This window comes from Lepidochelys olivacea, assembly GCF_965140295.1.
Source record: "Lepidochelys olivacea isolate rLepOli2 genome assembly, chromosome: 7".
Taxonomy (NCBI): domain Eukaryota; kingdom Metazoa; phylum Chordata; order Testudines; family Cheloniidae; genus Lepidochelys; species Lepidochelys olivacea.
This window is the reverse complement of record NC_140417.1, coordinates 122308496-122323164: the sequence shown is the minus strand read 5'-3', so window position 1 is coordinate 122323164 and position 14669 is coordinate 122308496. Positions and strand designations below refer to the sequence as shown.

The following is a 14669-nucleotide window of genomic DNA, read 5'->3' as shown; positions in this document are numbered from 1 at the left end:
CTCTAAACTAGGGTTTAAGCGCTGCCAGACTTCATTCCCCAGTATAGCTGATGCCTATTCTGTCAGGGGGAGAGGCACATCCCTGATAAGCACTCAGAGTGAAAATACTTCTTGTCAATCACTCGCAAATTGAGGGACATGTGGCTGAAGCTACACCTGGTTGACTGACGAATGCTCATGGTCTCAGACCTGGAGGAGTCAGCCACCTCTAAGTAACCCAAAGGGTCATCTTCAGCAAGTGCCCCTTCAAGCAGACACCACACCGCAGGGTCTAGGGGTGCAAAAAAGGCAGGGAAGAGAAATGCATCGAATTTTACACCAGTCACGTTGATTCCGATCAGCTCAATGCCAGGATCATCAGCATTGGCTGTCACTTTCTCAACACCGTATCTGCGAGCTACCACTTTGGCACCAGTACCAACAGACATGGCATCGGCGTCAGCTCCAGCTCCTCTGGCACTGACAGCATCTTTGCTGAAGCTAGTGCCGGCACCCCAACACACAAAAGAAAAGCCAAAAGGAAGGGCCAAGCAGTGAGATGGCTCCCAGCATAGAACCACCCCACGGAGAGAAGAGAGAGTCTTCACTGTGTCCAGTTTTGGGCCCTACACTACAAGAAGGATGTGGCAAAATTGGCAGGAGTCCAGCGGAGGGCAACAAAAATGATTGGAAGCTGGAGCACATGACTTATGAGGAGAGGCTGGGGGAACTGGGATTGTTTAGTCTGCAGAAGAGAAGAATGAGGGGGGATTTGATAGCTGCTTTCAACTACCTGAAAGGGGGTTCCAAAGGGGATGGATCTAGACTATTCTCAGTGGTAGCTGACGACAGAACGAGGAGTAATGGTCTCAAGTTGCAGTGGGGGAGGTTTAGATTGGATGTTAGAAAAAAACTTTTTCACTAGGAGGGTGGTGAAGCACTGGAATGCGTTACCTAGGGAGGTGGTGGAATCTCCTTCCTTAGAGGTTTTTAAGATCAGGCTTGACAAAGCCCTGGCTGGGATGATTTAGTTGGGGATTGGTCCTGCTTTGAGCAGGGGGTTGGACTAGATGACCTCCTGAGGTCTCTTCCAACCCTGATATTCTATTATTCTAATGATAGAGCATCAAGCCCCCTGCTGAGGGAGTGGTGCTAAGTAAGCTGGGAAGCTGTTTCGTTACTTTTTAAGATCGGTTACTTCCTTTTCTACTACTGGTTTCAGAGTAGCAGCCGTGTTAATCTGTATTCGCAAAAAGAACAGGAGTGCTTGTGGCACTGTAGCTCACGAAAGCTCATGCTCAAATAAATTTATTAGTCTCTAAGGTGCCACAAGTCCTCCTGTTCCTTTTTCTACTACTGTGTATCTAGAATCTGGATCTTGAGTCACTAGATTTACTGCTGAGCTCTTGTCTTTTGAATATGTACTGGAGACTCTTCTGTGATTTGCTAAAGAAAGGGAGGATCAGTTGAAGTTGTCAGAGGGTGTCAACTTTTAACACTAGGAACATCAGAATTGCCAGACTAGATCAGACTGGAGGTCCACCTAGTCCAGTGTCCTGTCTCCAGCAGTGGCCAGGACCAGAAGCTTCAGATGTTGGCAAAAGAGCCCATAACTATCCATCACCAAAACAGGAATGTGCTCCTGTGTATCATTGGTATTGTCCATTTGCTTGGCAAAGCAACCTCTGATGGTTTGAATGTTTCATCCATGAGTTTATAGACGTGTCATGTGGCATAATCGACATCGGGGTAACTTTTTGGACGGGTCATTTAAAGTTCTGATAACTTGCAAAAGATAGAAAATCCAAAAGCTGAGGAGATGCAGCTTACTACTAACTTTTGTGCCTCGGTTTCCCTGTTGATAAGGTGGGAGTGGCACCATGTAACATTGAATTGTATGTTTAGAGGATTAGTTAGTGTTTGTAGAGTGCTTTCTAACGTTTGGATGAGGTGCTGTGTAAGTATGAAGGATACTTACTACATTTCTCCCTCTTGTTTGTGTTCAGAGAACCCCCAGAACTATGTGCTCAGTTGGGAAACAATTCAGGAACTTCCAAGAGAACATGGTAACAGTGGCTCAGGAGCGCTAAAAAGTTTGAAAAGGTGGTAATTGTCTGAGACTAGTTCTCACCAAACTTGCTTGTGAACGGTTTGGCTGTTTTTAAGGCTTTTTAAAAATGTAATGCAATTAAAAATCTGAATTTATAAGAATTGTAAGTAGTTTCTTTCTTTTTTTTTTTTTTAAGACCTGAAATGATTTAAAAATCCACTATTTCCCATTAAGGGATTTAATAGGCTTCTGTACATAAAGGACTCCTGCTCTGATACTCCCCAAATATCTTTAATTTGTAGCCGCCTAGAGGTTGAGAGGATCAAATAAAAGAGAAGTTCCCCTTCTGTTAAATGCCTGCTTAGTTGCTGCCTCTGCACATGGAAGTGGTGAGTTTTCTAGTTTAGCATATGACAGATGAGAGCAGCTGCTGATTTAAGAGAAACAAAAAAAAAGGGGGGGTGGTTGCTGAACTTTTAAAGGAGATATAGACAGTTTAAATTTAGATTACCGTCTGCTGTGTCATCTCCCCTACTGCTGTAGAACTTGCTGTACCACTTGTTTATGAGAGGACAGACAAGATTGGCATTCTTGGTGACTAGATAAGTTTGTTTACGAGGTACAACCTCCCACTGGTCTCAGTGTGGAGCTGGTTAATGCCCAGAAGTAGGGGCACTACACTGGGACAGCAACGCGCTCTCACGGCATGGCAAGGATAAAAATAGCTGCCACATTACCTCTTTGTAGGCTTGCTTGGGGGCCCAATCCTGCTCCCACTGAAAGAAATGGAAGCTTTGCCATTTAGTAAGCGAGGGGTTTGGTGGTGGTGAATTTGCCAGTAGTGCAGTAAGAACTCTTTAAAGAAAAAATCAAAGTGGGCAAAACCAGGGGAGTGGTTTAGATCGGTGTTCCATTTTAGCCAAATCCTCCAAGTGTGGGGGTGTTCAAACATGGTTCTGGTTTTGATCCATCTTCCCCAAATGCTGCCTGTTAGTGCAGACTACAAAGCTGCTCAAAGGAGCTACATCCAAACTAGACAGCCATTTTTGAGGAGAAATTGAGGTATTTTTGCGTAAGGAATTTTAATTAAATGTCATTGAAGAGCTGTTCTTTAATACAGGTATTTATTTCATTTGGGGTATCTGGTTAGAGCCAAGATAGTTCTCCTTGTTCACCCAAAATGTAGCGTTTAACGCCTCTGCCTAGAGCAGGGTTGCTAAATACCAAGTTGCATCTCAAGTTTGTAGCAAGCCCTTTTCTTGTTAATCAGCAGCTGTCTCCAGTTTTTTGCAGTGCCTGAACTGATGTCATTTCCCCCTTGCCAAACACTACAGCTCTGCTGCGTCTGAGATGTCACAGGGTGTGGGAGGAGAAAGAGGGGAAGGGCGGAGAGCGAGCGAGTGCATGCTGTCTTCTGGGACCCTGTTTACTTAACATTCCCAGCCAGGAAAGCCCTGGTTTAAATAGGATTGCAGGCGCACCCTGCGCACATCAGATGAGGAAATGGTTGTTGAGGGACTTTAAAATTCTTTTGTTCCAAAGCATTAGTGTGGATGATGAGAATGCAGAATGCCTTTCCTCTTGGGTCTGAGACAGGTAACTAGTTTTGGTTGGTTTGGTTGCTGCTGGTTCCGGTGGAGAACTTGGTTTTTTAGAAAATGTTTTCTCACTTTCCAAGGAGAGAGGTAAGTAAGTGTGCGTGTGTGTGTGTGTGTTTTGGTGTTGCTGTTGCAGGAGAACTTTCTTTTCATTAGCAAAGAAGGAACAAAACTTCAGTTCGGGAGAACGAACTTTTGTTGTTGTTAGATTCACAACAAAGAGGGATTCTCCTGTGTGTGTGTGGTTTTTTTTTAACATGTACTTTCCACAGGTCCTAATATGGAAATGTGTTTACATTGCTTTAAACTTCTGTCAGTGTTTGAAGAGTTTTTTTAATATATGGGTAATATTTATTTTCCAGAGTCATGCTGTGTAGCAAAATAACTCACTGAAGAGAGGAAACAGAAAATGGCAAAGAGTTAACATGTACATGATGCCCGTTTTAGCAAGGCACAGATCCTGGATTTGGTGACTTATGTAATAGCTTTGGAAAGTTGTTGTTTTTACAAGAAACAATGAATTTATATTTGGTAATGTAACAAGGAATGAGAAACAGTAGCAACTGACCCACCGCTCCCTGGCTGGGAATACATTGCCAACTATTTGTTCTTAAGCTTCTGAGAGTTCTAAAACTTGTTTTGGTCTCGGAGGCATGTCTGTCTAGAGATCTAACTGTAAACTGTCCTCAACACTACTGAAGTTGGTAATGTACAATAAATAGGTATAGCTTTATAGCTATTAATCTAGTATTAAAATACCAAGCAAATGTGAGGCATTTTAAACTGGGCACTTTCTATTGCTTAAAAGGACAGCAGAGTCTAACACAGCAGTTCTCAAACTTTTGTGCTGGAGACCCCTTTCATATAGCAGGCCTCTGAGTGTGACCCCCCTTATAAATTAAAAACACTTTTTATATATTTAACCCCATTATAAATGCTGATGCAAAGCAGGGTTTGGGGTGGAGGCTGATAGCTCGTGACCCCACATGTAATAACTTTGTGACCCCCTGAGGGGTCCCAACCCCCAATTTGAGAACCCCTGGTCTAACGTTTAGCAAATTACTGCATACGTAGCCCTGTCACTTTGTTTATCAGTTACCAGTTTATTTTTTCTCCAAATGTAGGGTAGTGGGTTTTTTTTCTTTCACTGATTCTAAAACAGTTTTACATGATAATCTACCTCTAACCCATTGACCCTTTGCAGTTGTACATAATGGCTATAATAATGGTTCACTTGTTAGCAAACCACATCCAGATAGAATCTGCTTGAAAATCTGAGAGTTTTGAACAGGGAATACAATGCTGTCATAGCTTTGTGGAAGGAAAGACCTTTGTGATTGAAAGTTGTGTGGGTAGTAGGTACGGACTGGAAGAGCTGTTCAATCTTTGAAGAAATTATTCTAAGGATTTTAAGTAAATCTTCAATCTGTAATAAAATTCTGCAAGATCAGTTTAGCTTGTGAAGTGGGGTCAGCATCAGATGTCCATGTATCTTATTTTTAAGATTATTTTTCTAAATCTGTGAAGTGTATTCCCCCCCACCCCCAAAATAAAATTAAAAATTGAGGGTGATTATTGCATGATAAACTAGGTAGCATGCTAAACCAGAGTTTAGGAGCTCTTGAGTTCCCTTTACTCATCTGTCTAGCTCAACACAGGGCATTTTAATGTTGGAGACCAGGCTGCTTATCTATCTTTGTTCCACTTGCGGTATACATTTTAAAAAACACACCCCAGGTACATAATGCATAAACGGGAAGTGGAAACAGCTGGTGGTGTCTCAAGAACAGGTTTCTGTATATTTTAATTGTTCTTCATTTGTGGATAAAAACAGTGTTGGGAACATATGAAATGAAAAAATAAGTGTAGGTAAAACACCAACTTCAGTTTCTAGGTGACAAGATGGTCAAATGCTTTGGGATAACTTCCTGTATATAAATGAAGTGTAGGAATCACGTCACACACCACTGAAGTGGAGTTGCCTGTGGTATGAAATTGAACAACTGTTTACTTGGCCATGATGGGGACTACAGAACCGTTTTTGAGACAGGAAGTGAAAAATATGGTATTCATATCAAATTGTAGGGGGAATTAATTAAAATTACCCCAGTTGACATCTGGCCAGGACACTTACATAAGTGTTATGGAGATCAGAATGGCCACAAGCAGTTACAACCTCCACTTTTGTAAAGAGAGGGACACTCCGCAAGCAATACATTTTACATTGTCTTGACACCATGATAGGAGTTTGGTTCAATATTGGGCTGAATCCGCTTATCTTGTGATCTAGTGACGTCACCATGTGGTACAGCTGCATAATACATATAATAAAATGTCAAGTACTGTACCATTTGTGTGATTAAACTTGTTAGGATCAAAGCCCAGGCCATCCTTGCTAGGTCATTTTAAGTAATAAGTCCTGTAAATAGCAAATGTGAAATGTCTATGAGAAGTGTTGTGTCTTTGAGTGTTTAGTAGGGAAACAAGAATAAACATTTTTTTTAGTCCTCTCTTTATCTGTGGTCGGGGCTTATGAGTGCTATTTGCTGGTAGAATGTGCTGTTGCAGTATCTTGGCCTTATTCTCAATTCAGTTCTTTCTTGGTACTAAATAAAGTAGGGTTGCATCCAGAGCCCGTTGAAATCAATGGGAATCTTTCCATTGACTTTAGTGGGCTTGGATCAGGTTTGAAAAGATTAAAGTATCTTGCTTTTGAGTGACCAATAGTTTATCAGCAATTAAAAAGTTTTAAATATTTAATCCAGCCTGGAGCTGAAGGTCCCTTTCACCACCCTTGCAAAGTTCTTCTTATCCGAACTGGGCAAGTTTTTTGACAAGCAAGTAAAATGTCTGTTTTTCATTATCAAAAATCTTGGTAAAGGGGCTTGCTCTAGAGAAGAGCAACCTTGCACGATTTGCCAGGTCAGGCAGAAACTCTACTCACTCCAGCTCCTTTACCAAGATTTTTGACGATGAAAAACAGTAATCCTGGAAAATATCATTGTGTCCTCTTGTGTAGAACTTTAAACCCAAACTTTATCCCTTTTATCCTCTATCACTGTAGATAACAGTGAAGAAAAGTGGTTTGTTTATTCTTCAAAAAATGATTCCAGGTCTTCACTTTTTTTTTAAACTTTGATGTGTATATTACAGTGAAGAAGAATGTAAATGCATGCAAGGTTAAGTCAGCTACAGTCTTCTCAAGAACTTGTGCTCCTTATTGGTCTAATCATGGTGTTCTGCACTGCTATGTAATATATCAGCCAGGCCCAATCAAGTTTTTGCAAGGATGAGAAACAACTTCCGTAGTGTCTGGGGCTAGCAGGACTGCTTAATGGTCCCCAAAGCCTTGTTTACACTGGAAAATCTGTATCTGCATTCCAACAACATGGTGCTCAGCTGATCCTGGCAACAGTGGTAGAGCGTAGTGTAGACAGAAGTGCCTTGGCTTTCATGATAAAGGGCTGAAAATTCCAGATCCTTCTCAGCTGGACAATAGGTGTACACATTTTTACTGTAAACGCACCCACATAATGAAAAGCGCACAGGAAAAAAAAAGTTTGAATCTGTTTCAAAACTCACTGCAAATTAGAAAAATTATGCCCCGTTTAATTTTAAAATGTTGGTGAGTGACGACCTTTATCTGTGATAAAGAAGGTTCAAATTTCACTCTTGAAATATCTAATTAAAAAGGCTGATTTATAAGAGGATCCTATTTCAGATCACTCCTTTAAACCTAATGTACAAAGGTTGGAGGCTCTGAATTTATTTTTGAGAGCCTCATGCAAATGTTCTCTTGAATATTTAGGGTCATAGATCTCTGCAAGTCGTTTAATTTGATCTTGCCCTTTAAAAGAGTTTGTATGATTTCTCAGCTTCTGTGAATCTTACAAATATTTTCATCTGAGCTAAAACAGCATCAAGTTTTGCTCCGTTGCTTTGATTCAGTTACATGCTTTACTGAATGTAACCTCTTCCCTAGCAGAACTGAGTCTAACAAATGGACTAAATATGGATGAAGTGGAAGAATAAGATCTTGGGAGGGAAATGTGCATATGGAGCCTCCTTTCTAACTCCACTCATTGCAGGCCTTAATAAATTGGTCTAGTTGCTTCCATTTGGAAGAACTTCTTGAGTGGCTATTTATTCTTTGGCCCCACATTTCCTAGTGAAGTGCTTTTGCCAGGGAAGAGCTGCTGAGAAGGAAAATTGGAAGCCATAATAGCAGCAAAAATGGACAACTGGGTAGAAAAAGCACTCAAGATGAAATATTTACTTCCCCTTAAAAATATAAAAGAATGCAAAGACTGTGTCAGAGAGACAAGGTAGTGAGGTATTATCTTTTATTGGAGTAACTACTGTTGGTGAGACAAGCTTTTGAGCTTACCCAGAGCTCTTCTTCAGGTGTGGTATTTGGGTGTTTCTTAAAGCTCTAGCTCCTGACCGCATTTGATTTTGTAAGAATCCCAGCTTTCATTAAAAGTGCGTTTTTCACCCTCCTGGCTGCAGAGGGAAACTGGACCTGAGTACAACCTAAAGACTCAAACCAAAAGGCAAATAAAATGTTGGATTAATTTTATTTTAAAAAAAAATTGTTTTAAACTTTTAAATACTGTCAACTTAAAAAAAAAAAAAAAAAAAAAAAGCCAGTTCTGAAAAGTTCTCTAAATAGCTCTTTCCTGGAAATGACATCACCAATGGGGAGGAGTCCGGACACAGCAAGGACTCCTCCTTCAAGGCATAAAAAAAAAAAGTTGTTAAACAAGTAAACATTTCCATGTAACGTTTACAGCCCTGACACTGCAGCACTAAACACCTGAAAATGAAAGTTTCTATAGACAAAAGTGAAAAGTGACTTTAATATTAGATATAAATATACAGCATGATTTTTAAAGTGACAGTGTACCCTTTTGAAAGGTTGAGTCTCTCTCAAGCTCAGAAGTAAATGAGTGAGCCAGCTTGTTCATGAAGGTGAACTGTGTTTATAAAACCTCTAACATTGTGCTTTGGTGGCGAAGGTTGGGTCCACTGTGGCCAATTAATCTTGGTGATTAAATGTTTGTTAAATATTGTTCTCATGATGCCCGCAGTAGTAAAGCAACAAGCAGTGTATTTTGAAACTCCTGTTTGGGGCCCTTCTCTTGTGTTTGGGGCCGCTTTGATGTATGTTTTCTTTGCACTTGATTACACTATCAACATTTGATGCTCACTTGTCTCAAAATATTCCTTTTATCTGGCATTTTTCATATATAAAAGGTAAAACTGAACATGTTGCCATTTGTAATAAAGGTATAGCATGCAGGAGAGTTGATAAGACTTCTCTTTATTCTCTAGCCCCAGTCACCTGACTTGGGTCAGGCTTACAAGAGATTATTGCCCGTGTGATGTGGCACAGATCAATTCCACAGATTCCAGTAATTACTGTTACATAATTATCATAGTTTGCACCTTTACCCAACGCCTGCCTATTCATGCTTGCATTAAATGATGCTGGCAAAGTCACAATACTTAAATGCAAATGTTTGTTAATTTTTCCGTTCTTCCATGTGTCTGAGGAATTTAGCATGTACAGAAATGAAGATCTATAATGATACTGGATAGTTCACTACATAGTTCTCACAATTATGCCTCAATCCTGACCTGCAACAGTACGTACACAGCCTGGCCAATGTAATGCAGTCCTGAGTTGCATCCCCTGAGCTAGTCCAGTGCTTTATGGTTCTGCCAGTGCATCTCAGTCCTGGCCTGCAATGCTAGCTGGTTATTGTTATTTATCAGGTTTATTAAGGTGTTGCCTAAGGGCCATCCAAGAGTGGGACCCCATTGTGCTAGGCACTCTATATACACACACACACACACACACACACACACACACACACACTAGTAGATGGCCCATTGCCCCAAAGGGTTTACAGTCTAAATAGACAAGACAGTCACAGGATGGGGGAAGGGGTGTATAACACAGAAGCAGAGTGAACAATTGATGGCAGCAAAAACAGCATGTTAGTTCCATGATTTTTGTGGGCGTGGGGTAAGTTTAGATAGATCGGCTAAATGGAAGGGGAAGTGAAGATGAGGCGCACGTGGCAGGGGAGACGAGGGTAGGAGGAGTGGCTGTGGAGGGAAGCTAAAGTGAAGAGCCTGTGAGGAGGGAGGGGGCGGATGGGAGCAAACAGCTGATCAGCACAGGGCAGAGGAAGTCTGAGAACCTCCAGTTTTGAGTGGAGTGTGCTGCAGTCTCTGCTTTGGTTGCTCCTGCTTCTACCAGCTGGAATCTCTGGCTGGCTCCTCCTCCTTTGCAGTTCTCCCCCAGGGAACCATAGTGGGGGCATCATCTGGCTCCTAGTGCCTCCAGAATATATGGGGGTCTCCACTGCACAGTTCTGGGTCCACGGTGAAGGTTGGTCTTGACTGGGTACCATTTTACATTTCTGAGATTATCTTGAGCATGATAGATTATAACATGGATTTATGATGTGCATAACTGAGGGCAGTGATGAACCACTAAATGTAGTTGCACTTGTGCCCTGAGTCACAAGTCAACATTTCAGCAAAAATCTTCAGCAGTAAAAAAACTAGTTCATTAAACCCACAGCCACATAAGCCCTCATTATTTGAACGTAGACAACTGATTATTTCAGTTCCCTTGTGCGTACTCTCTCATGAGGTATTGATGATGGACAGGACTAGCCAAAGGCTAGTTATAGTCTGATATGTGAAACCTAATCAAATCAAGACATTAACTTGCATTTGATGGATTTACTTATGAGTTTTTATGATTGATGATTCTTAAGTCTGGTCTACACTGTGGGCTGGATCAATCTAAGATAGGCAACTTCAGCTATGTGAATAATGTAGCTGAAGTTGATGTACTTAGATCTACTCATCGCGGTGTCTTCACTGCAGAGAGTCGACAGTTGACGCTCCCTGTCAACTCTGCCTGCGCCTCTCACGCTGGTGGAGTACCGGAGTCGACAGGAGAGTGCTTGGCGGTCGATTTATCATGTCTAGACTAGACGCGATAAATCGACCGCTGGATCGGTCGCTGCCCGTCGATCCAGCCGGTAATGTAGACGAGCCCTTAGATACTTTTCGTGTGTTGGTAGACGACCATTCTTCCCTTTTGTTACTGTTGGAGGTTTACAAAATATATCGTATAAGAGCTGATTGTGAATTAATCAAAATCCAAAGTTTGTGTCTATCCATTTTCTGAAGGCTTTCTGATTTACTTCCTTAATTCTGACTAATAGTGGCTCATGAATATGGCCTCTGTAGTAAAGAGAGAAAAAAAATCCCTCGGACATCATCATCCAAGAAAACCTGCCCAACACCTTCTAAAATCAAGCCTAGGAACTTAAATTCATAACTCAGCTAAACACCAAAAAGCATGGACTTAATAAAGACACTGGATTAATGGCTCATTACAACTATCTGTAACCCACTATAACCCTCCTTTGTTCTATGACTGTAGATGTGTTACTGCCCACTTCATCTTGACTGGTCTCTTGTGCGGTGTATTAACTCCTTATCTGTTCCACCTTGTATTTAGCTGGGACGCTCTGCTCCAAGTACCTTTCCCAGACCTGAAGAAGAGCTCTGTATAAGCTCAAAAGCTTGTGAATTTGGTCCAATAAAAGATATTACCTCATCCGCCTTGTCTCTCTAATTCTATAGTTATATACAATGTAATCTCATTTACTGCTCGCCTGTGACTGACAGTTCAAGTAGCATATGTGTGAAGGTTAGAGACGTTAAGTAGTTTAGCCTCAAAACTGACCTTCCCTAAGTTTGACTTGGATACACAGTGAGGTCTGAGTGCAGAACTAGGAGTAAGAAATTTGATTCCTCATCCCAGCACAGATGCATTAGTGTTCTCTGTGGTTTTAAACAAATCGCTTAACGATGCTGCCTCAAGTTCCCCATATGCCCACCTCCAGATGGGTTTTACAAGGATTGTTTGTAAAGCACTCTGAATATGAAGTGTTTATAGAAATCCTAATTAGCCTTTTATTAATACAGTTTTGAAAGTAGTGTACTATAAAGTTTTAAATCACTATTTATACAAGTTGTAAATAAAAACAGCTTTGCACATCCCCTGTTAGTTGTGGAGTTGTCAACACCGCGATGGGTTTATCATTTATGGGGAAACAAACCAAAATAGCCAAGTTTTACTTTTATTTATTTATATAGTGTGTATTATAAATGCAATAGGTGTAGTGCAAAAATAATCCAGATTAACGTGTCAAAATAATACAGAAAGGATCTTCAGACTCTGCCAACTCAACCTCAGAAAAATCCTGAGCAATAGATGGGCCTTGCAGCATGCCCATCAGCTTGCTATGCTGGCTGGTAGGAACTGAGTGCCAGGCTTGAGGGCCCTCTGCTGAAAACGCCTGCCCCCAAAATGGTACGTATCAACGTTCGGTCAGCTCACATGCAAGAATGGCATTAGACTTGCTGGGGCCCAGGGCAGAAACTAAGGAGTGAATTTCTGCAATGTTTCTGAAGCCAAAACCCCAACCCCACCAGGCTGATGCTGGAGCCCTGGCCCTGCAGTTCGGGGCTGAAGTCTAAGCCCTACTGTGCGGGGCCCCCTGTGGCATGGGGCCCTCAGAATTTGCCCTGCTTGCTACCCGCTAATGCTGGCCCAACTCATGTGTCCCAGAAAGTCTGGCTCTTGGAGGATAGCCTAAAACCCAGAGTATACAGGGCTTTATGGGGAGAGCCAACTCCTTAAACCCAGAGTATACGGGGCTTTATGAGCCAACTCCTTGAATTGTACCTGGAAACTAGTTGGAAGCCAATCAGTCTTTGCAGAATAGATGTAATGGGTGCATGCATAAAATGCTAAGTAAGCAGACGGGCACTTTCTGCTCTAGCCGAAGTTTGAATGTCCTTCAAGAGTAGCCCGGTGTAGACTCCACTGCAGGAATCTATTCTGGAGGTGACCGTAAATGGATAACTGTGATGAGGTTAGCAGCAGAGAAGAATGGTTGCTATTAGCCAAGTGAAGGTTGAGGTGGGAGAAGCATGCTTGCAAATTGCTGCTATTTGACAGCCAGACACAGCCAGTCGTGTCCAATAGGACCCCTGCATTGCAGCTGTGGGAAAGAATAATGCTTTAATAAAACAAGGGGGAAAAATTGGTCAGGTAAGTTTCCCCACTTCCCTCTCCCCTCCGCTCCCAATTTCTGATGATCAAGCAAGTGAGTGCAAGAACAAAACATAAAGCGGCATTTGCTGGTGTCCTTTATGCTTTAAGCTTCAACTATCTAATGGTTCCATTATTAGTAGCACAGAAAGTCCTTTCTCTGATTAAAATGACCTTTACAGCTACTCATCTAAAAATAGCTGCTAGACACACAAGCACTGTAGCACAATGCATTAATCCTTTAATTTTTGCCTCCATGAGACAATAATTTTTTGCATGTGTGCGTTCTCTTATTACAAAAATATTCTTCCTGTCCTTTGTCTTGCCCATACCTGTTTTTTTTTCCTTTCATGCCTCACTTTAATAATTAATAATAATAATAAAGGTACATTGTGTTTGCCCAGGAGACATTTGAAATATAAGTCACATTGTTTGGGTATCTTGGTAACTAATAATTCAGTGGCTGAGATTTTGTAAAAATTAATCTTCATTTAAAAGAGCTGCAGTTGGAGGCTACCTTAATTATTATATAAGCACCATGTGTTCAGTGTTCCAAATAATAGTCTAAACAGAGTGTTTACAAATGTTAAATAAAGATACAGCCCTTGCCCAAGAAGAGCTTGCCCTAAATCACAAAGTTCCAGCGAGAACACGTTCGGAGATTTGGGATGGTGATAATTTAAATCTTTCATGTAATATAGATGGGAATGGAAATGGCATGTTATTGAAGTAAGTTTAACATTTGCAGGCCTTGTGGGAAAAGAGGGTTTTCAGGCTGTGTGATTGAGTTAAGTGGGTGGCAGCCTGGCATATAAACAGAGGAAAATATGATATTCCATGCAGCCCTCTGTGCCTACAAGACATTGAATATCACAGGGGAGTGGGGACGGGGGGGGGGCTCTAAATTAGGTTTGCATCACTTGAGGAGTAAAGGGACAAAGTGGGATGCAGTGAGAAATCAAAGTTTAACAAAGTGCCTGGTGGTAGTTACAACATACTTCATAAGACAAAACATTCAGGGTCACCAAGTGCCCCCTGTAAGTACATGTAGGCAAGGATGATATTGTGCAGAGTTGGGCTGGAAAGAGCAGTTGTCTTAAATTTGACTTTTGTAGACAAGGGGGAGTCAGTGAGGGAACTCAGAGAGAGAGATGATGATGTGGTTTGAACAACTTATGATGAAATCCCCCAAAACAAAATTGAGCTTTAAGTAAGTGAGACTGTCCAGGGAGGTTTATATCTTTGTTACAGGTGGTTGCTGCAAAGTCTTAATTTTTGCTCTTTGAATGTTATACTTTGAACAAAAGAAAATATGTATTGGAATAAATGCTGTTTAATTCCTTGAAATGTATATCCTGGTGCAAAGCAACATTTAAAATGACAGTGCGGGATTCCAGCTCTGGCCTATCTCTGACTCTAACTCATAGTTGTTTGGTTGACACAAATAATGTTGCTTTAGAGTTTGTCAGAGCTGCAAACCCACATTTCTGATCTGAAAATCAAGTTCTGCATTTTCTTCCTTGTGCATAATCAACAGTATTACAGTTTTTTCAGTTAGACCTTAAGTCTCAATTCTGTTGATGCATGAGCCAGGAAAGAATCTAGTTCGTTCTCCAATAGCATTGCTGCTGCGTGGCTAATAGGAGGAAAAAATGGTTAGTAAGTGGACAGATATGACTTGGGATACATTAGCCACAGAGACATTGTGAGATGTGCCATTTCTAGTTATTTCCTTGACCATAATTGCACTTTGGGAAACAAATGCTGTGGTTAAAGACATTGAAATGTAAAATTCTATGATAGCTCAGCAGAATGACTTGAACATTTGACTATCATCTTAGAAATTACAGGTGGAAAAGACCTACAAGAAGGATGTGGAAAAATTGGAAAA

General features: G+C 41.2%; 1 protein-coding gene across 3 annotated transcripts in view; it reads left to right on the top strand.

Moving 5' to 3' along the window:
* Nucleotides 1–14669, top strand: part of WBP1L (WW domain binding protein 1 like) — an 86999-nt gene that overhangs the window by 37137 nt on the left and 35193 nt on the right. Inside the window, exon 1 of one of the 3 annotated variants that reach the window (XM_084633834.1) lies at nucleotides 3472–3625. The exons of 1 other annotated variant lie outside the window; for it this stretch is intronic. In XM_084633834.1, the coding sequence (XP_084489960.1) occupies nucleotides 3599–3625 (27 nt within the window). In that variant the 5' untranslated portion in view covers nucleotides 3472–3598. Of the gene's footprint in view, nucleotides 1–3471; nucleotides 3715–14669 lie in introns of those variants that run through there. One more of the 3 variants, XM_084633835.1, reaches the window with a different exon arrangement.